This window comes from Nanorana parkeri, unplaced genomic scaffold (assembly GCF_000935625.1).
Source record: "Nanorana parkeri isolate BGI_ZX_2015 unplaced genomic scaffold, ASM93562v1 scaffold1212, whole genome shotgun sequence".
NCBI classification, from domain to species: Eukaryota; Metazoa; Chordata; class Amphibia; order Anura; family Dicroglossidae; genus Nanorana; species Nanorana parkeri.
The window spans coordinates 237,821-260,821 of record NW_017307480.1 but is presented as its reverse complement, the minus strand read 5'-3'; the positions used below and the strand labels follow the sequence as shown (position 1 = coordinate 260,821).

The 23,001-nt window shown below is 45.5% G+C and overlaps 1 protein-coding gene across 1 annotated transcript in view; it reads right to left on the bottom strand.

Moving 5' to 3' along the window:
* Positions 1-22,515, bottom strand: part of LOC108797015 (neurogenic locus notch homolog protein 1-like) — a 62,132-nt gene extending 39,617 nt beyond the window's left edge. The window contains 6 exon segments of the mRNA XM_018568581.1: positions 647-802; positions 2,184-2,417; positions 3,890-4,050; positions 4,088-4,433; positions 4,898-5,040; positions 22,432-22,515. Coding sequence (XP_018424083.1) covers positions 647-802; positions 2,184-2,417; positions 3,890-4,050; positions 4,088-4,433; positions 4,898-5,040; positions 22,432-22,460 — 1,069 coding nt within the window. The 5' untranslated portion in view covers positions 22,461-22,515.
* Positions 22,516-23,001: the final 486 nt, after the last annotated feature.

The window sequence follows — 23,001 nt, the reverse complement described above, 5'->3', positions numbered from 1 at the left end:
AAAGCAGCTTTAGTATAATATAGACCTTTAATCCGGAATCCGACTTCTTTTCACCAGTAGATGTCCTCAGTCTTCCAGGGTGAATGACAGCCACTGTCATTCAACCACCTTCCACTGAGTCCAGGGTGTCATGGACATTCCCCCACCGGTCCAATGTTTGTGTGCGGTTTTTATACCACTTTGTTATCAACACTGAAGTATTAGGCCCCGTTCACATTGAGCGATTTATCGCGCGATTTTTGCAGTGATATCGCTCATATTTCCGCGCGATATCGCTCTATGTAGCTTCACCAATACATTTCAATGGAGCTGTTCACATCTCGTCGCTCAATATCGCTTGTTGCTCGTCGCTGGTAGCTTGTCGCTCCTACATGACCCTTTTTTAGAGCGATTTTGCTCCTGATTGCATACAGCCCAATAGGAAGAAGTCGCGCAATATCGCTCAAAGTCGCGCGATTTCCATGTCGCTCAGTGTGAATGGGGCCTTAATGTCTATCCAGCAAACTGATAGCACTATGTGCCCAGTCACTACTTATGGCCTTGTGTGGCCAGCTTAACGTACATCCACCACTGTCAATCACTCTAGTAAGTGTCCATCATATTATTTGCAGTTGAATGGGAAAAGGGTCTGTGTGCAAGTACATACCTATGGAACATTCATCCACATCTTGGTCACAAGCTCCCCCAGTAAAACCAGGAGGACAGGTGCAGATTGCTCGCCCGTTCACAGGGTTAGTGTCGCACATGGCATCCTTGTGACATGGATTGCTAACACACGCATCCTCCAAATGGCACAGGAGACCTGCCAAAGAGAAGACACCAAAATAAAAAATAATACAGTCTGCAACATGTCATCACACTGCAAGAACAGATTTCAACCAAATCCTCCGGTAAAAGGAATATCAGAAAGTGAAATGTCCCCCTAGATACACAATCTATTGTTCCAGGTTACCAGCCAAGTTAGGCCAAAGGAGACTAAAAATATGTCCGTTATTCCTCTGTGGGATGAGTGCACAGGAAGTCCACTATTTAATAATAAACCACCATATGCAAAATTATTTTACTTTGCGCCATAATTGTGGCATTATAGAATTTTCTAACAAGATTGCTGGTATGAAAATCTACCAGTGTATGGCCAGCTTTACCGTGATCCATGACGCTACCAGCTACCTATGTCACAGGCAACACCCACAACTGAGTGCCCCCGGGTCTACCCCAGAGTCGTCTCCCCCCGGGTCTGCCCCAGAGTCGTCGCCCCCCGGGTCTGCCCCAGAGTCGTCGCCCCCGGACTGCCCACCTCCCGTGTCTACCCCCGGACTGCATACCCCCGTGTCTACCCCTTAAGCTGACCACACACTGTGCAAACTGATTGTACAAGTTGAATGGATTCTTTAGATTTGTTTCCATGTTGCATAGCTTTGGAAAATCTTACAGGAGTGTATAGCCTCCTTTAGACTCAGATTTGACCCAAACCATCATGGTTTCCTACCAGCCCCGCTACATTTTAATCTGTGTGCCTATGCCTATGGTCAGTTAGGACTCTACGAACACTCCTCATGAGGCAGATCTAAGCATTTGATTTTGGTTTTTGATTTGATTTTAAATTAGCATCCTCACGGTTGGTTTGTAACGAAGCTGCAGTTATCACACTTTGTCATCCTCTCTCACTGCTATAAGATTTGATGTACGAAGAGTCGTTCACAGATGTGTAAAAGATAAATGAATAGCTGAGGTCAGCTTCCTTGAAATCTACAATCTCACCTCTTACTGGCAGGGCTTTGATGTGACAATTGTTCTGAAAATATCCTAAATCTGCTGAGGGCAGGGAAAATTTCGAAGAGACATCACACTTACATACAGGTCTGATGATCAGGAGATAACGGGCATGAATAATACTCACTTCCCGCTCACTTTTTTTCATTTAATTCACTCATTTAAGTGCATGACCCAAAAACAAATTTGTTTAATTTAATGTGAAGTTTTTTGTTTTTTTATTTAGATAGATGCACTTTTAAAATCGGCTATTCACCCTGCTTCAATTTTGGCTTCCCTATACTGCATATGGGATAAGATTCATCAACATAAACTTCACTGCCATTTTGATCATATTAAATTGTCTAACCCAACAGCAGAGGTAATACTTATTGTTACAATGACACAACTCCCCCTCCCCCCCTACTCACCAGTCTTGCCCATGGGGCACTCGCAGTAAAATGAGGCTACTCGGTCATGGCAGGTGGCGCTATTGAAACAGACGGCGGTGGCGCAGTCGTCAATGTTCTCGCTGCAGCTCTCCCCGGTCCAGCCATTGACACAGACGCATGTGTGTCCACCTAGATTGTTGAAGCAGGTGCCGCCATTGTGACAGGCATTGGGTTGGAGCTGGCACTCGTCTACATCTTCTGTACAGAACTGACCTGTGGCAAGAAAATATATGGATTTTTTTTTAAGCAACCAGACCACTATATGCACAGTTCCATATATGCCAATGAAGTCACCTGCAAAACTATTTGAAAACATGTTTCGGCTACAATGGGATTCTTACACTAGGGTGACACCACTATGTGGAGCAGACTTTCCCAATCTTTTTATCATAGAGGAACCCTTGTTCCTTGTTAAGCCTCAAGAAACCCTAGTTAAATACGCTTATATCTGCAGCTCATGGTACAGCAGCCATGGCTCATTGGTGGTAAATGAGAGAAGGGCCTCCTTTCACTGGTGGTAAGTCAGACGCATACCCTGTTACACTGGTGGTTGGTGCAAAGCATGCCCTGTTATACTGGTGGCTAGTGAGAATTATGCCCATCACAATTTAGTGCCTTCAAACAACGGCAACAGTGGGAAGAGCATGCTTGTCACCTGTCCTACAGCTCTGGCGGAAAGTGTTTATATGTTAGGTTTACCGTAGCTCCGCCTTTCTCAATCCCTGCTAAAACTAATTCAATGCCCTCCTTACATTGGTGGTCAGTGGGAAGAATGTCCTCCTTACATTGGGGATCAGTGGGAAGAAAACCCCTTACATTGGTGGTCAGTGGGAAGAATACCCCTTACATTGGTGATCAGTGGGAAGAATGCCCCTTACATTGGTGATCAGTGGGAAGAATGCCCCTTACATTGGTGATCAGTGGGAAGAATACCCTCCTTACATTGGTGATCAGTGGGAAGAATACCCTCCTTACATTAGTGGTCAGAGGGAAGAATGCCCTCCTTACATTGGTGGTCAGTAGGAGGAATGCCCTCCTTACATTGGTGGTCAGTAGGAGGAATGCCCTCCTTACATTGGTGGTCAGTAGGAGGAATGTTCCCCTTACAAAGAAACCAGAGCAGAAGCTCCACTAGTCATATGCTGTGCGCTCTGTGGAGTGGAGTTGGTGCCAAAGGTAAGTAGACACCATTAGACGGGAGGTCAATCCATCATAGCTCTAGGAATCCCTGGCAATATCTGAAGGAACTTTGGTTGAGAAAGGCTGATTTTGAGCCTACAGCCCTGCTATTGCAATCTATAACTAGGCATGCCTCCGTTCCTCTAAACCCCAATCTCTCTCTTCCAGTGGTTCACCCAGGAGCTCAGAATACCATTTCCTCTAAAATGCATCCTGCCACAAGCACCTGTGGTCAATGACTCTGTTCCACCCTCTTCTGTGATGGGTTTACTAACCAAACACCGACAGTAAACGGCCAACAAGGAAGCAACGTAGGAATAAAAGAGCAAGCCAGAACCAGCAAGCTAATGCCAAATTAAAAAAAAAAGTCCAGCCAGCTGAAAATGAACAGGTTACAATAAAGACTGCCAGGTTTTTTTTTTTAGCTTGGAATCATTTTTCTTTAACAGTGGAACAGAACATAAAAAAAATACAATTAATTTAGCAAATTAGAATCTGTGACTCACCTGTCCATTCGGGGGGACACTGACAATTGTAAGTGTTGACTCCATCCACACACGTGGCACCGTTCATGCATTTATGGTCAGGACAGTCATCCACATTTATTTCACAGTTTAGTCCTTCGAAACCTATAAGCACAGAGGTTTAGAGTAACATATCACAAAGCCTTGGGTGGTAAAAGAACGGGACACATAAGAGGTGACCTTTCCTCACCTGGCAGGCAGACACATTGATAGGAGAGGTCTCCAGTCGGGCGGCAGGTGCCCCCATTCTGGCACTGGGAAGGCGCACATGGCACATAGTTGGCCTCACAGAACTGACCAGTAAAACTACTCGGGCAGCGACAGCGGAAAGAGCCGGGAGTGTTGATGCACTGTCCTCCATTTTGGCAGAGCCCGGGTGTTCGGCATTCGTCAATATCTAGCCGGCAGCTGCGTCCCTGGTATCCTGGCGGGCAGGTACAGTTGTAGCGGCCATTCCAATTGGTGCAGCGGGCACCATTCTCGCATGGGTTAGTGGCACAAGCGTCGATGAGGGAACAATCCTGACCTAAATTGAACAGACCAAAGTGAGTCGCTGAACAATGGGGCACCATAGTGGCTTAGCGTTTAACACCTTTGACTTGTTGGGGTCTGGGGTCTGGGGTATAATCCCCGTCAAGGACATGATCTACATGGTGTGTTCATAAACGCGCCACGTACATTAGATTATGAGCCTTTAAGGCAAGGGTCTCAAACCTCCGGCCCTCCAGCTGTGGTGAAACTACAAATCCCATGATGCATCTCTCTTCGGGAGTCATGTCTGTGGCTGTGAGAATCTTGCAATGCCTCATGGGATTTGTAGTTCCACCACAGCTGGCAGGCCGGAGGTTTGAGACCCCCGCTTTAAGGGGACAACCGGGACGGATGTATAAGGTTCTTTGTATCCGAGTGCTGAATACATTGGAACAATGTAAGAGAATAAAATGAATACTCTCTCACCGCCACAATTCCAGGTCCACAAGAAGCACCTACCTCTAAAACCTTTGGGACAGCTACAATCATACTGGACAGTTCCTCCTCGGATAGACTGCTGGCAGGCTCCTCCATTGACACAAGGAGTTGGCACACAAGGATCTTTATACTGGCAATAGTCTCCAATCCAGCCAGTGAGGCATCTGAAAAGGAAATCAGAACTCAGATCACCATAGTCATACGCTAATCCCATTTACACCTTACCGCTGTAGTACAACATTATGGCAACACCAGGCTCTACATCACATAGAAAGCTTCATACAACTACAAATGATGCCCCAATAAATGTAATATTTCAGTTTTGGTTGGACACTGGTGGAGTTGATCCTGCGCTGGTTTTAGAGATCTCCTAAAAACTCAAATATTGAGGTTTGTTTCTTCCGACTCTCCCACAAGGACATAATTATGTCACCTTCTTTAAACATTTATTATGACATTTTCATTTGTAGGGATGCACCGATAGCGGTACTAGTATCAGTGCCAATACCGAGTATTTGGATGAGAACTCGTACTCGCCAAAATGCTCAGATACTTACCTCCGATATAGGAACTTCCGGTCAGAGGCAAATCTCCCTCCCACTGGTAGTGACGAGGGAGCATGGAGCCGGCTTCCTTTCCAATCAGGAAGCCAGGCGGCCGGTTATGACCCAGCTCCCAGATTGGTAAGGAAGCCAGGCTCCCTAGCAACAAGTGAAGCCGGGTTCCTAGCTGATAAGGAAGCCGGGTGGCATGTAATGACCTGCCTCCCGCCTTCCTGATTGGTCAGGAAGCCAGGATGTCTAGGAACAAGTGAAGCCGGCTACCTAGCCAATCAGGAAGCCAAAAGACGGGTCATGAGGTGCTGCCCGGCTTCCTGATTGGCTAGGAAGCCGGTTTCCGATCAGGAAGCCGGAGGGCACCTCATGGGGGGAAAAAAAAAAAAATCGGTACTCAATACCGAAAAACTGTTATCAGTGCATCCCTAACCATCTGTCAATGGTCCAAGTATTTGGGGGAGGAAATGGGAATTCTGGTGTTCTAGCTTACCAATCTTTAGATCAGGGGTAGAAAAATGTATATGGAATCCAGGAGCCAATGTGTCCAATCCAGGAGCCGGCACTTTTCTTTTAGGAGCCGGCTCCACTGACAACTAGAGAAAACCTCAAAAGTTGGGCACCTGCCGAAATTCAGCAGGTCAGTATTGCTAACGAACGATTATCAACATCGTTCTGTGCTTGATGGGCTATTTGAGCTAGAATCAAAAGAGGGTTCTTGGCAGCAACGAAAATTCCAGATTGAAAATCTATAGGTGCATGGTTAGCTTTAGATGTGGTGGCTCCATTACCTAACTTTTTTTCAGGTTTTTTTCCTTTATTGTCTCCAACCCACTTCCTGTCCTAAGATAACACCCATTAGTTGTACTGAACCTATAGAGAAGCAGCATTGTCATCCTAGGCTACTCGTTCCCAATTTTGACTGCAAAACACTTGCCCTCCCCCTCTTCTTCATAAGAAGTGGAGAGGTTTTGTAGTTCACAGATGTAAATTGGTGACGATAACACGGCTTGAGTTTCAGTGTTGTCAGCTCACTACAGGAAGCTCACTAGGTTTCTGGCAGAATCAATATGTATTTCTTTAGCTTTTTGAACAGATTCAACAATTTCAATTGTATATTTAACAGACCAAAGGGAAGCAATCAAGCAAAGTTTAGTGTTTTAAATATTTCTGGACCCAAGGAACCACATGTAGCATGAAGGGTTGGCAACCACTGGCTCACATGCCAATGCAGGGCAAATACTACAACATAACAAGTGGTGGAAAGTGTGACACTTGTGCTCCTCCCATTTCAGTTTCATCTGAGACAAATAATAGCGAGATTAAAAAGGTTAATTATTTTTTCACACGGAGAAAACGCGTTTTGATCTGCTTCTAACAAAACAAAACTGGTATATGAAGATCTGTTCAGTGGGCTGCAGCAAGTAACAGGCTGAATTTTAGCATTGCTGTGGCTGAGTGGGTGGGTACCCATGAAGCCTCTTGCTCATGCTGTGGTTCTTGGCTCTCACCCATGATCTTTAGAACTCAGCATTTCTCTCGGATGGAGAACTCTGAATTCCAAAAGAACAGCAGAGAGAGAAAACAAGAGTGGAGGAACAATGAAAGGAGTTCTGAACACCCAAAACTGAGTTTTAGAGGTTAGATCACCTGGCAACGAGCGTGCCGCCCGGTTCGCTCAGCAGTGGCAACGCCAGCGTCTATTTTCGCTTTCTAACGGCGACGATGGGGATAAAACAGTTAAAAGGGCCAGCCCACCCAAACTGACAGTCAAGCCAGAGATGAAGCCTGGAGGTTTGAGTCAGTCCCTGGCTTCTTATTCGTCTTGGATACTCCAACAGCTTAGACCTCCCTGTCACAAATCCAGACTCCGATTCCAGTTTTGGAAATTGGAGTTTTGCGTGTTCCAGCGTCTCCTGTTGAATTCTCCAAGACACAAAATACATTAAAAATCCAGCTGGCAAAGAAGGAGCCCCTTAAAGTGGCCGCAGCCGTTTACAGGCCTGGAAACCAAAATACTGGGCAAGTTCACCCTTCACATTAGGAAGCCAAACTGATGTTTTTTGGGCCATATGTGGCCCTCTCATTTGATGCAGCCTTTTATGGGTTAAGAATTAAAATTGAATAAGGACCGCGCTGTTCTCTATGATAAATGCTACACTTCCAGCTCATGGACATGTTTAAGTCCCCCTTTCTCTGGTCTAAAACACTTTACATTTAAGTATTTACAATGATATACCAAAGTGCTATGATCTCTAAGCCGGTGTGGCCCTCAGCAGGCAAAGTGACCACTTTCTGATTCATTCCAATCAACTAGGCCCACTGTATGATTTGAGTTGGACATCCGGCTTTACATTGAACAGATGAAGATTCGAGTCTCCAGAGTGCTTGAACTATAAGAAGCCATCTTATGCTTCAATGTATTTTTTGCCATTAATGTTGCCATACAAAAAAAACTTACAACAATCAGAGCCCTTATCTTCCACATGGACCTGAATCTAAACCTATGGAAATGTGTGGCAAGAGTTCACCGGTTCAAAGCCGGCCAAATATGTTACAGGACAGTAGCACAATCTCTTTTAGAATTACCAACAATGATGTAGCCTGTAGATAGGCCCTCTACCTATACAATTCATTCCACATATAACCAGTCAGGTAGGCAACTACACCCAATGTTGAAAAGCCTACACAAAATTGTACATTCAGGTTCTAACATGTATGGCCAGCTCAAAACTCTGAAAGATAGATGGTTGTGAAGTAGAGTATCATAAGAAAAGTGACTGCAGATTCACGCTCGGCTGCCGTGAAAAGAGACTGCCAAACTGAGGTGCAACCGATCCTCAAATCTTAAGAATTAAAGTTGAATCAAAAAGAATTAGCTGAGCAGCCTATGGAGTTCATTCATGCCAAATTCTAGATCACCGAGGACCCTTGCAGAGCAACATCGTGATGTATACATTTTATAATGAATGCCAGCTATGCGCTGGAATGCCTGCCAACTGAGATAAGTTGAACAGCAGGTTGGAGAATGAGGTACAGGCGAAATTTTGAAAAGTTGTGTAATCAAGCATTGTGATGACGAATGCGGGCAAAGCTCAAGGACCAAAAGGTGTGTAAATTTCAGCTCCACTGGGTCAAGCGGGTCTTCTGCGGTCAGCAGAGCAAACAAACTGTTCACATAGGTGAATGCAGACAAAAAGCAGACAGAAACTCGAAAAATAACCTCACGCACGTAGCGAGGGGGAAAAGAATAAGTGAAAAACGTGTGAAAAAAAGACGGGTTTGAGTAAACAGGAAAGAAGGAGAGCGAGGGTGGGGGCCGAGAGAGCCAGACAAGAAACATCTGGGATGCGTTAAGAGTGCGCGCTCAGTAACCCTTTCTTAGTTCGAGAACTGAGCCTTGTAAAGCCGAATTATGGATGAATCCCAGCGAAACCTATTAAAAGATGGATTCCAAGAGGTGTGCTGTGCCAACAAACAAAGCCAAAACAGCTTAATCTTCCGTAGTCTGCCAATTATTCCATGGGAATTCAGTTGAGTGCCCTCGAGGTAGAGACATAGTATAATTTGAGGGCATGGATTACTGTTAAAGGATAAGTGTATAGTGGTATTAGGGCTGCAACAACTAATCGACATAATCGATTATAATCGATGATTGAAAAAGTTGTCAACTTTTTCAATCATCCATTAATCGGCTTTTGATTAGTTGGCCCTGTTCACAGCTCCACACGCTGCGCGCCGCACCTCCTCCCCACCTCACGCTCGCCGCTGCCAGACACAAGCCGCACCTCCTCCCCGCTTCACGCTCACCGCCCGCCCACATCCACGATCGGCACAGGGATGCGCGGAGAAGTAGTAAGGAGGAACAGGTGTGGGGGGATGACAGCGGCAGATAGACAGGCCCGATCTCAGAAGCAAGTTGCTGGAAGACTGCTCAGGTACGCCTGCACTTTCCCACACATGGTGCTCTATAATGTATTGCTGGGATTTGTATTCCTCTATAGGTACATTGTGCTGTACATTATACAGAGCAATGCACCATCAGCTATAGAGGAATACATTATACACTGCTGGGTATTCCTATATAGCTGGTGGTATTCTGCATTGCGCTGTATAGAGGACTACAAATCCCAGCAATAATACATTATACAGTGCAATGCGGAATACCACCAGCTATAGAGGAGTGCAACAAATCCCAGTAATAGTACATTATACAGCACAATGCCGGCCACTAGCTATAGAGGATTACAACAAATCCCAGCAATAATACATTATACAGCACAATGCCGAACACCACTAGCTATAGAGGACTACAAAACCCAGCAATAGTACATTATACAGCGCAATGCAGAATACCGCCAGCTATAATGTACTATTGCTGGGATTTGTAGTCCTCTGTAGTCAGTGCCATTCTGCATTCATTGCTGTTGTATAATTTTAAACTTTTCATTTTCACTATATCGCACACCACACTTTTCTTTTTTTTCTTGCACTGCTCCAAGCTTGCTCCTCTGATGGACTACAATCTCAATACAAACTAGCAGTCCCATCACTGGAGCCATTTTTTTAAATTTTATTTTTTATTCGATCAAACTTAATAATCGGCTAATCGATTTTGAAAATAATCGTTAGCTGCAGCTCTAAGTGGAATATACAAAAAGCAATGTAAAGCTCAGCAATCAATAGTAGCCAAGCTTATGTTTAATGCAACCAAAGTTATGGACTGGTTGCCCTTGATCATTTGTCCTCTGTAGGGCTGCAGCTAACGATTATTTTCATAATCGATTAGTTGCCCGATTATTTTATTGATCTCAATCTCCCTCCCCCTCCCTCCCTCTCGATCATGAGAAACAAAAAACGCACTCAATGAAAACAGTGCAAAAAACAAATACTAATCGTAAAGTCATAACGGAAACACAGCAGTGGCTCAAGCAGCCAATCGGAATTCAGTTGTGGAACAGCAAGATAAAAATGTGACTGGTTGCTCCAGGTAGTTGCACCTTGCACGCTCCCCTTTGCCTTCCTAAATAAGCCTACTTGTGTGACTACATGAGTTCAATGTGACCTACTAGTTAACAAAGGCTGTACAGCTCTCGTTATATTCAAAGTTATAAAAAGCAGACAATGGTTGGGTTCAACGACCGATGAAAAGTCCCTACAGAATGCATATCTTTAAAACAAAAAAAATGCATTCTTCTAACAGCTCGCTCTGGGCCACAACTTTATTTTCCCTCCAGGTTTCATATATCAGCTCAAAGTAGCATCTCTGCTGTATGCGCTCAAAAGTGAAGGAAAAGGGTTAAAATACATAATGACCAAAGAATGCGCCCAGTGCTGGAATAGGCTTCTAATTTAAAACTAGCAAAGGAAAAAAAAAGTGTGCAATAGAGCCAAAAGGAACGGTTGCCAAAACACAAAAACTGGAGAAAAGAGTGTGTGGGATAGAGACAAAGGATTTCCCAGAATGCACGGCAAGGCTAGAACCTGGAAGACCGTTTCTAAAGACCCGCTAAGGCCCAGAACCCAAACCAGAGGGACGTTAGAAGGCAAGGCTGTACTCTGAGCGTAAAAAGCCAGACTGGCAAGGACAGGTGGATATATCAAGGCCAGATGAAAACCAGATGTTCCTACTGAAGTCCCAAATTCCCACGATCCCCTCTTTGGCCCCCCTCCGTGAGACAGCTGTACTTGAACTTAATCACACAAGAGAGGGATAAATATTTTACTTTCACCCCGCTCTTCCATCTTTTCCAAGGGAACACAGACATCCGGAAAGAATTAAACAAAAAAAAAAAAAAGAATCCCAATAATAACTCATATGCTTTAGAAGCGGCCTTGTCACTCGGAAATCAGCCTAGGGCCCAGTGATGGCATCATTGCAGCATGGTGAGGGCTGGAGTTAGATGACACATTCAGGAGAGTCACCCAAAAGACATCCAAGCAATACACATCTTGCCCAATAAAGACATAGGAGTGTACAGACACTGCGAGGACATGACTAGCAGATAATAATCTGTCTTGCCCAATTAAAGGAACTTGCCAATGAGAAAAAAACAGGCAGGAATCCACACTTACTGCATACCAACCAAAGAAAGAAGATGCCCCAAAGAGGACCTGTCGGTAGTCTAAAGAAAATCTAAGTGCAAGTCCTTGCAATAAAAGAATTCTTATACTCGCCTCCCCGGCAGCCCCGGTCATCTACCATCCCTCCGTACCAGATTGGAGCTTCAATTGGACATTGCTGGGAGTGTTGGATGCTCGGGTTCCCCACTCAACGCTGTTGCTCCATTCTCTTCCTCATATGTCAACACAGGACACAACAGTGATGTAGGTGATAGAGGAGCAAACCAGTGCATAGTGGGGAACCCAGGCATCTAACATCGCCGGAAGGGTTGAAAGGGTGAAGAGTTTGAAAGTAACTGCAGTCATTGGTTCGCGGCAATCACAAGGCACAGAGGCACTCTGATTGGCGCTGTGCATTATGGTGGTGATCTGTGCTGTGTAATGACAGCTTGATCGCAAGCATTGGAGCTCATTAATCTCTTCTATAATATAGGACAAAAAAAAAAAAAAACTCCTGAGAGAGTAACAGGTCCTCTGTGTTGGAAATGCAACAGCATATACCTATGTACTGTAATTTGTCTTGTGAGCTGTAGATGGCGCTGTAGTACAATGCTAGTCTCTATGTGCATGCTTATCTATGATACACAGGAAGTTGTTTTCTTTCTTTTGACATGTTTTCTTCACAAGGCCGTATACATACCGTATTTGCCGGTGTATAAGACGACTCGGCGTATTAGACGACCCCCTACTTTTTGAGTTAAAATATAGGTTTTGGCCTATACTCGTCGTATAAGACGAGTATAGCCCAAAATAATGTTTAAATGCACCCACTAACCTCCATGGCGGTATTCCCGAGTGTGGCTCGGGGTTAATTTTCAGTACCATAAGCGGTAACCCCGAGCCACACTCGGGATTACAGTCTCTTACCTTGTCCATGATCCCCGCAGCGTCCTCCATCTTCCGTGTTCCGTCCTTCAGCTGTATACAGTATACCGCGCTGAGCCAATCACGGCAGGCTTTGTATTCATTAATACAGGCTTTCTATTAATGAATACAAAGCCTGTCATGATTGGCTCAGCGCGGTATACTGTATGTAGCTGAAGCTACATACAGTATACCCGGCGTATAAGACGACCCCCGATTTTCGGGCAGTGTTTTTGGGTCTAAAAATTCGTCTTATACGCCGGCATATATGGTACATGTAATGTTCTTCAAAGCCATTAAAACTTAATTCGGCATTCCTTAAGATCTCAGTGCTTCACCTAAACACATTGCCAACACCCTGACTGGCCATTTAAATACATCTTAAGTAACTGACTCAACAAGTCATCAGATATAGATGAATGCAACTAAGATTTTCAAAAGGAGGTCAGCAAAAGCAGCGCCCCCCGTGTTTCTCTCACAACAGGCTTCTTTAAAGTAGACCTGTAGTATGGAGATAACGGCTTGCTTCAAAAATGTATGGCTGATAAGAACCTTCTTGTTTTGTAGGAGGAGAGTATTATATATGTCAGCCATAGAAGGCTTCAGATCCGCCTCCTACAAATAATAATGCCCTTCATCTACACTAGGTGAACCGAGCACAGATTAGGCCCCCTTTAAAGTCCATCTCTTGGGGGACCCTACCTTTGCAGTAGGCCTTCTCCTGGGCCCCACTGCTCATTTTTGTCTACGGTACCTGTGTAAAAGACTTATTTACCTGAGCTCTGGCTCCATCTGCAGTTGGCGCTCCAGCTTGTAGACTGTCCCTAGTTGTCCTCATGTCTAATGCGGGGCTATGGGTCCAGCATTAGACATGATGTCAATGGCCTTCGGATTGCCGTAGCGTAGGGAGGAAGAGGTTGTGGGCGCTGGTCTTGGAGCCCACCGGAGCAGGGATAAGGTAAGTAAAAGTGCTTTACACAATACCCCTGGACAAAATTGAGCAGTTAACTCTTGCAATGAGGGGGTTGCACCACTGCAAGGATAGTTTGGTTTTTATCCGTGGATATAGGCATGGAATACCTCATTTGAAACCTAGTATGTAGAATTGGAGTATGGTTCTATGCTGTGCCCACAGCCCTGCAACTTAACAGGCACCTCTCCCAGCAGCTGCGTTCCTGTGGACTTACCCAAAGATTTCTAAAAATTCTATAGGAAAATGTCTTAAAGGAGAACTGTGGGGTTAAGGCTTTTCCCCATAGTTCTCCTTAGGGTAAAGGGAGGACACAAACTAGTGTCCTCCCGTCACCCTAGGCTCAGTATACCGGCGTTTCCGTACGGCAAAAATCGTACGATCTACACTGCTCATGCGCAAAACGAAAATACGTGCGGTCGATTACCGGGCGCTTTTCTTTAATTACGGCTAATTGAACCTTGCGATAATCGGGGCAGGATGGGGCCGCCGTACGACAATTCGACGAAAAGTTTTGTACGATAATCGTAAATTGTATGGGCAACTTAAGAAGACACACAACATGACAAGAAGAAGCAGCAGGAGGAGGAGGTGGTAGTGGCTGCGCCAACTTTTACTTTTTTTTTTATATAAGTGTTCTATTTGTGACTGTATAGGGGAGAGGCAGCATCCCTGGACAGATCTGCCCTAATTAGTAAGGATATATGATGCGTTTGTCAGAGCTGGCTGGCGTACAGCTCTCCACCCCACTCTACCTCCCGCACCCTGAGCCACCAACCAGACCCGTTCAACCAGTTGTGGCCGACGCTGATTCCCACGGCTGCCTGTTTTTTAACCTGTTTCAAAACGGGTCTTTAAAAGCTTTAAACTCTTGAGATTTGTCTATAAGCGTTTGCAAACATTGACTGTGTTCTCAGATCATAGGGCGCTTCATTCATATATACACACACACAAACACAAAAGGGACTTTACTCCTCAATGTATAGATAGACATTAATGGGTCCGCTCCCACGCTCTCCCTCATGTACTGCACAGAAGAATAAAAAAAAGAAAAAAGGCATAGAAAAAAAAAAAAGATTAAAAAAAATAAATCATGATAACATTGAAAAAAAAAAGTAAATAACTGAAAAAAAAAAAAATGTACAAAATCTGTCAGATTAGGATCAATAAGGAACTCCGAGGCATCCATTTCAAGGGTCACATGGCAAACATGGTGCGCACACACAAATATTTGCAGCACATAGGAGATTTTTAAATACGCCTTTAGCAACACTTACGTGTCAACTACTTCCACTGACTTACATTCATTCGGCCAGAGTCCTGAGGGTCGCCGGCAGCTGTGGTATGTGCTACACTGCGGGGAATGCAATGATTGACACATCAGTTTGAAAACCTGGGGGGGGATCAAAGATGACCCATGGTTCAAGTGCTGTTTGGATGTTGGCAAAGGTGTCCTAAGACAAGACACTCTTTGCTACAACGCTTATTGGAAACTGTGGCTATCGGACCGTTGCTCAAGCAAGAAGGGCTTTTCCGTACAAAACTTCGCCATACACGAGGCCCGAGTTGGGGAAAAGTAATTTATCAAAAATGATTGGGTGGGAACGGACTCGCTGCCTTTGATTTGTAGACTTCCTGTGGCTTTGACTTACTTATTGGTGGGCTAGAATCAGTGATTGGGAAAAAGAAAAAGGAGAAAATACTTTCAGGCTTATTCACAAAAGGGTGAAGAGTGTGGAGAAGGCGGGAGAAGTGAAAGATCCAGGCCAAATTAGCCGATTTGGAAAGGGAACTGATTCGGAGAATTTTTTTAAAATCAGCTATTATGGCCTAGATCATTCACTTCTCCTGCCTTCTCCACACTCGTCACCCTTTTGTGAATAACCCTGTTTGTGTAGAATTGATATTGAGAGAGAAACAAGATAAGAAAAGGAGCAAAGAAATAGGAAGGAAGGGGTCATACCCAAAGACACAAGGGAATTAGTCAAGATTTCCATCAATATTCACTCAAGCAGTGACCATAAAGGCAGCTCCTCAGCTCTCCTTCACTTGTGTTGATCTATGGAGAAGAATTAAAATGTTTGGCAGTGTTCCGTTCGGCGATCCTAAAAGAGGTGTCCAGCTATATGCCACGAAACGCGTTGATTGTGTTGCAACCATTTTTATGACCAATAAATACTTGCCCTCTGATGAGAAAACCTCCAAGCCACCACAAGTGCCCGTGCTAACCTCATCTCCTTCTTGGAGCCAAAATCTCCTACCTAATTAAAAATGAATGGGTGGGAACAAAGGGAAAGGGAAAAAGAAATAGGAAGGAAGGAGCCATATCCGAGGACACAAAAATGAATTCAGTATTCCGATCAGAATTCCCTCAAGAAGGTGTGACGTGATCATAGAGGCAGCTCCTCCACTTGTGTTGGTTTACGAAGAAAAATAAAATGGTTCTGCAGTGTTCTGTCCCTTTTGAGGCCCAAGTCTTCCTCATCTCCCGGTTGAGGACCAAGTCTTCCTCATCTCCCGGTTGAGGCCCAAGTCTTCCTCATCTCCTGGTTGAGGCCCAAGTCTTCCTCATCTCCCGGTTGAGGCCCAAGTCTTCCTCATTTCCCGGTTGAGGCCCAAGTCTTCCTCATCTCTCGGTTGAGGCCCAAGTCTTCCTCATCTCCCGGTTGAGGCCCAAGTCTTCCTCATCTCCCGGTTGAGGACCAAGTCTTCCTTATCTAATTTTCGGGGGCCAAAGCCTCCCACTGTTTGTGATCAATGAACTCCCAGCGGTTTACTTATTGGTGGTCTAGAATCAGTACTCGAGAAATATAAAGTAGAAAATACTTTTGGTAGCTCAGGTCATACGGAATCAGCTCACAGTTCTATTTTTTTTTTTAACAGTTTGACACATTTTGTGGTAACACAAGAAGGACATGCTAACCAGGCCTGGTGTCTCAGTTCAACCTACATGCAAATCTGCTCCAGAAAAGGTTAATCTTGCAAACCACAGAGCGATTCATTGTGTGAGAGAGAGAAAAAAAAAAAAAGAAAATAAATCTTGCAGCCTTTTTTTTTTTCCCCTTTCACAACACATGCCAGAAATTGTTTAATGCAGCTAGTGTTACAGAGGTGGAGTTCTATGGTCAGATAATCACTGTATTCATGGGACATTATGCTCTACTCCTCTCCTCCAGAATGGCATTGTACTCCGGGCTTTTGTGAACCATCTTGTGACACGCTGCCCAGACGTACTGACACCATCTTGATTTCCAACGTTCTAGCTAATAAATTTTAAAAAAAGTTTTAAAGAAAAGGCCGGTACACCGAAAAAGGTTTGTGTTGTGGGAACAAAATGCAGCTGTGAGGTTTTTTTAGTGCAGATTAGAGAATAAAAGCCAATGAGATCTAATTGGTTGCCAAGAGCTTCAAACTTTTTTCCTCAACTCATGCGTGAGGTGCTTAACGCCATTTTGCCGGCGAGAGATGCCCCTTCAAGGGGATCTCAACGCCGGAGGCTGGTAGGTGGGCTCCCAATCATGTGATCACTTTGATTGGCTGGCACAATGATTATGTGATCCGGAGCCCATCCTACCTGCTCCCTATTGTACACGGAACTGTCATGACAGCATGGTCAATGGACCAAATAAGTACGCTCCCGACAAAAACAGTGGTGCCAGCTGTACCCACACAGTATATGTGGCATCTCTGTAAAAAATAAGTCAAGGCAACTGGACTTGCTGTATTTTTCTTGAAGATGTTTCAAATACAAGTCCAGTGGCCTTGACTTATTTTTTTACAGATATACCATGACCTGGATGAATGAGAACTTTAAAAGACAGTATATGTGGCAGCAGGGCATTATAGCCCACCGTCCTGCAGCCACATATATGGGTACGACTCGCTAGAAAGGGTTAAAGAGAACCATTCTTGACCAAGTGTTAAAAGGAGAACTATGGGGTTAAGGCTTTTCCCCATAGTTCTCCTTAGGGTAACGGGAGGGCACAAACTAGCGTCCCCCCGTCACCCTAGGCTCAGTATACAGAGAGCTGTAGCTCGCGGTATACTGAGACGCCGCAGTTGAATCAGATCCCGACAATTGTGCCGGGATCCGCCCAGCTGCCTGACTGGATAGGCAGAGCCAGCTGTACCCGCCCCCTCCCCTGTCCGTCAGCGCTGGCGGATCGGAGGGAATCCAGCCCCTCCCCTGTCACGGCAGAGATCCGAGACAGGATCGAGAGGTGAGCGAACGCCGGTATGTGTTCGCTCACCTCCCGATCTACGGAGCCGACCTGTGACAGTCTCATTGTCACAGGTCGGCTAGAACTATGAGGTGAGTGAAAAGCACTCTCCTTATAGTTCTCCTTTAACCTGCTGTTCTAATAATAAAGCCTTATCTGAGGGAAAAAGGTGTGTGCGCTGTTAATTGCATGCTCTCTCTATCACGGCAGAATTGGCAGCCCAATGTCAGGCTATAAGGGCCGCATGGTGGCTGACCGATCCATGAGCTCATCACTTATTTTCTCAAACATCTTCAAAAAGGAAGGTGCCATTGTATCCTCTATTAGGATTGCAGTTGGCATGGTGCTGCCCACGTCATCAGCTATGACACCAGTGCCCTGGAGGGGATGGACACCAGGCCATCCACAATTGGCAGCTCCCACGGTGGCTATAGTATTTTCACAGTCGGCGTCCGTGTTACAAACGACTGGCTGCAGTCAATGTTCCTGCAAACATTTTGGGAGCAAGGCCACACAACGCAAGAATTTCAGACGGTGCCGGCGAATCCAGCGTATGGCCAGCCTTATTTAAGTGTGTTTGCAGCATGTGCAAATTGTGTGACTAGATTAAAATTTGTAGGATAGGCCACTAAGAGGAGCACCATATTTCACTGCAATCACTCTGCCTCCCTGCTTAACTCCTCCCGAGATAAGAAATTGGCCAAAAAGGGAGTGCACTGGTCTCTGTGAACCATTAAGGGCCCCATTCACACCATGTCCGGATCATCTCCAGACCAGACTGTTTCCGGACCCAAAATGTATCCCAATGTATCCCTATGCTATTTCTGGCCTCTGTTTACACCAGCGTAGTCTGTTCGAGTCCAGAAATATACTACTTGTACTATTTTGTCTGGTCTGGAGTGCACTGGAATGCATAAAATGCATCAACAATGCATACAAACTATAAAGCACCTTTAAGATCATTTTAAGCAAACAAAAATGTACAAACGCGGCAAAATTTTGGCAAAATTGAGGTAAAAACACAATGCACTCCAATGCGTTCCAGATCTGGTCCAGAAAATGGTGTGAACCTGCCCTTAGAGAGAGGAACAGTACAGCAAAACCTCGGTACATCACCATTAGGTTCATTAGAGTTCTACCTAACACATGACTAACTTTTAGCAATGATGCACAAATTTGGGCCATTGTGCAATCAAACTTTATATGAAATGTAACTACGCATCTCATAGGATGAAATGAGCACTCAAACTCTGGAATCTGTAATGAAATCCCTGGGTGTGTACGGATTTGCTGAAGGGCCACAATTAAACCGTCTCTACTTAAAACAGGTGAAGATCAAGTAAGCGAGATTTGGCTTGATTGGAGCAATTACGAAAATTGAGGTTAAGCAGTCACAGGATGTGTGGAGGACCGAGGGATAGAAGATCAGCACATTGCAATGACATTCCTGGACTGTTGTGTTTTGCAGAGTCCCGGCACAGCTGCAGATCATAGGGGGCCCACAGCCCAGAATCCTCAGCGCACGCACTGAATACCTGCACACACAACTCCAGAGTCTGCTTTTGTTCCATACACCTGTCAGGCACTCCCTGGTACTCCATTCTCCTCCCCGCACACACACACCCTGAGAACACAACCTGTTCTTCTCCCTCTGCTGAGGTTTGCCCTGCGGTGGGAGAAAGACCCATCATGCTTGAAGAGAAAGAACAATGGGGTCCTGACCTGTGCCAGCCACCTTCTCCTCCTGCAGCAAATCTACAGCGCAGGAGATAAACGCAACATGGAGCAAAGGACCATCTACGACAGGGGTAGCCAAACTCCGGCTCGCCAGCTGTGGTGGAACTACAGATCCCATGACGCATGTCTCTCCGGGAGTCATGTCTGTGGCTGCGAGAATCTTGCAATGCCTCAAGGGATTTGTAGTTCCAACGCGCTGCGCTCACTTCTCGATCCTGTCCCTGCAGAGAGTGGTGACTGTCATTCACGGCTCCCTGCAGGGATTCCCGGCCCCGCTCCAATCCTCCAGCGCTGACTGGCGAAACAGACAGGGGAGGGGGCGGGCACAGCTGGCTCTGGATAGGCAGAGCCAGCTGTCAATCCCGCAGCTGGGTGGATCCATACAGTAAAGTCGGGATCCGTCCCGGCTGCGGCGTCTCAGTATATACTGAGCTTTGGGTTTGTGTTCTCCCGTGATAGTTTTCCTATGGGGAAAAGCCCTGACCCCATAGTTCTCCTTTAACAAACCCAAGATTCCAACTCCACCATGGCCAGTCTCAAAGCATGTTCTAATAAAGTATGAGGGCTGGACGGCATGCTAGCAACATAGCCATGTGAAAACCAACCACAGCTATAGAAACCGGCAAAACTTCTGTCCCAGAAAAAGAGCCTAAAGACGGCTACCTGGTTCCGATAAGTCTTCCCAGACTAGGCGTAGAGTAAAAGAATCGGTCTTCTCAATCAACCGCACCGTATAGTCTGCCAAACCCTCACACACGGCTATTCAATATTCAACACAATGCATGGCTTAACCTCCCATGTACTAGTACAAAATAACATGTTTCACAACTCGTATATAATACAAAAGGCAAAGGCATCCTCAAACATTCACACAATATGTCCAGAATGCCAAGGAATTCAGAAGACTGAAGGAGCGATCTGAAAAAGCTGGACTTAACAAGCAACCACAAAACATTGACCAAGCTCCATCAAAGACAAAGAGATTGGGGACTTGGCAGGTCAAGTGTATGCAGAGCCAAAACTTTTTTCTTTTTTTTAGTTTTGGATCGAGTAGTAGAACCTCTGTCCGGTTGTTCCTGCTTTGGATAGATTTGCCCTCTGGAATTTGTCCTGGTGGACATTGTCATGAGACAGAAAATGATGAGGAATCCAAATGTGTACAGGTATCAATTGATATCCATATTTTACGAACATAGTCCTGAGTGAGCAGGAGGTGGGGGGGAAATCTTCCACTTGTTTTGGTGACAACTGAAGGGAATTCCTCTTCTTGTAGAGATTTCATATCACTTCCTGTTATACCTCTAGGACCATTGGGACATCTTCCCAATAGTGATCTGCTGGGGCTTGGTGTGACCCAGTTCACCGGAGTTCGTCTAAACCAGGGGTAGCCAAACTCCGGCCCTCCAGCTGTGGTGAAACTACAGATCCCATGATGCATCTCTCTCTCCCGGAGTCATGTCTGTGAGAATCTTGCAATGCATCATGGGATTTGTAGTTCCGCCACAGCTAGAGGGCTGGGATTTGGCTACCCCTGGTCTAAGCCTAAACAAACCTGTGACTGACATCCCCCCTCTCGGCCCAATCAGTAGTGGCAGGGGTATTCCCTGGCCACAGCTGCACATCACAAAGGGCTGGACAATTCCCCTGTAACAACTGATTAGGCCTGGAGGGAGGTGTATCACTCACAATTTTGGGTGGGCTTGGGCGAACTCCAGCCAACTGGGTTTGCACCAAGCCCCTGCACACCGCTACTACACAATAGGACAGGGACTGCAAAAATAAACTGGCACGGGCTTAAAGCCTTCGTACCCTACACATACACTTTATATTGACGAAATATACACAACATAGAGATCCTAAACCATTCATCAGGCAATGAACCCCGACATTTCCTGTATTGCATGTACAGACTGAACCCGGCCAATCACTCAGCACTAGGAACATAAAATGTAGATATCACTGCCATCGCTCCCGGGTGTAGATGTCCAAGGCACGCATGTTCCAGTTCTGATGCCTAAGGCAGCAACTGAAACTGATCCCCACTTATTTCCACCATTAGTTTAGCATCACAGTGTACACATTGTAAAAAGCAAACAATCTGCATCTCCTTATTGCTGCGTAAACCAACACGGGGCGAGAAACTCATTTCCTGGCTGCTTTAGTAATTAAAGATTTCAGGTTTTGGTGGATGAGGACACTCTGTCGCTACGTTTACTTCTCAGGGACCCCAGGGGACAGCAAAATCTCCACAACTTCCTGAACAGATAGCTGGTGGGTGATTCATCCAAAATCAATATCAGGTTTGTGCAAACAAGTCCTTCGACTACATACCAAAAACACCCTGCAATGTAACAACCGGGGAATGCACACATCCTATATGAACTGAATTGCTGGGATGTACTGAATGATGGGGAAGACAGAGCAGAGCAAATTTCATTAAAAAGCACAAAAAACGGACATCAAATCTAAGACTGAAGGATCAGGAGACCATCTGGGTGATTCAAACCAAGCATAGGGTGAGCATTACATAAGCAAAGTTCGCTTTCAGTAAAAGTTGTATTTCAAAATGGAAAAACTTGCCCTTTGCTGAGAAATTTGAGTTTGTCACATCCCCGTCCCATCTACCTATTGGTCATTGGGTGCCCGTCCCATCTACCTATTGGTCATTGGGTGCCCGTTCCATCTACCTATTGGTCATTGGGTCCCCGCCCCATCTACCTATTGGTCATTGGTCATCCGGGCCTGCCCAACCGCCCCCCCTACATCCGGGCCTGCCCAACCGCCCCCTCTACATCCGGGCTGCCCATAGGGATTTCATGCGTATGTTTTTGACTCCATCACAAGCTGAAGGGAAACACTTTATGGAATTGGAACGGACAAGAATGTCACATTTGTTTTACATGTGACACAAACTTGTACCTTAATCTTTTTTTTTTTTTTCTTTCTTTGTAGCTGAACTTTATGACTCTGACAAACAGAAACTACGGTTCCATACTGGATGTCCGCACAGGAACAAATCGCAGGACATACGGAGGGAATAGAACAGTACCGCCCGCCATCTTCCATACATATAATGCCATTACTTACACACAAGAAGCTTCTCCATTCGAATACATTGTACATCTTGCTCCATGCTGACACGGTCTGTAAGTATCTAAACACTGGAAGCCTGCGGATGACAAAAGGAAGTGCGTTTAGAATATTGATTTAGTGCTGTGAAGCCAAATAATCCAAAAAAGTACCACTGGTCACCCCTGGCCAAGCCTTGTCAAGGGAAGAAGCAATTTAAAGAAGAACCCCAGGCAAATAAAATCTTAACTCTTGCAGTGGGGCCACCCCTGCACCGCAAGGGGTAAGCGCTCGTTTTGTCGAGGGGGCTAAAATAACATTGCTCCCAATAGGTTGAACTTGATGGGCTTGTGTCTTTTTTCAACCTGTGTAACTATGGACTTGCCGAACAGCAATACCGACCGGCTCCTAGACCGACCTCTTCAGCCTCACCCCCCTCCGCTCTTGCATTTAAAGATCCTGTAAGTCATCACATCCAATAGTGTATAGGACGGGAGGATGCTGAGGGACATGCAATCGCTGGAACGGAGGAGAGAGGCTGAAGGGACCCGTCTGGGGGGCAGCTGGGATTGCGGTTTGGGTGAGTTA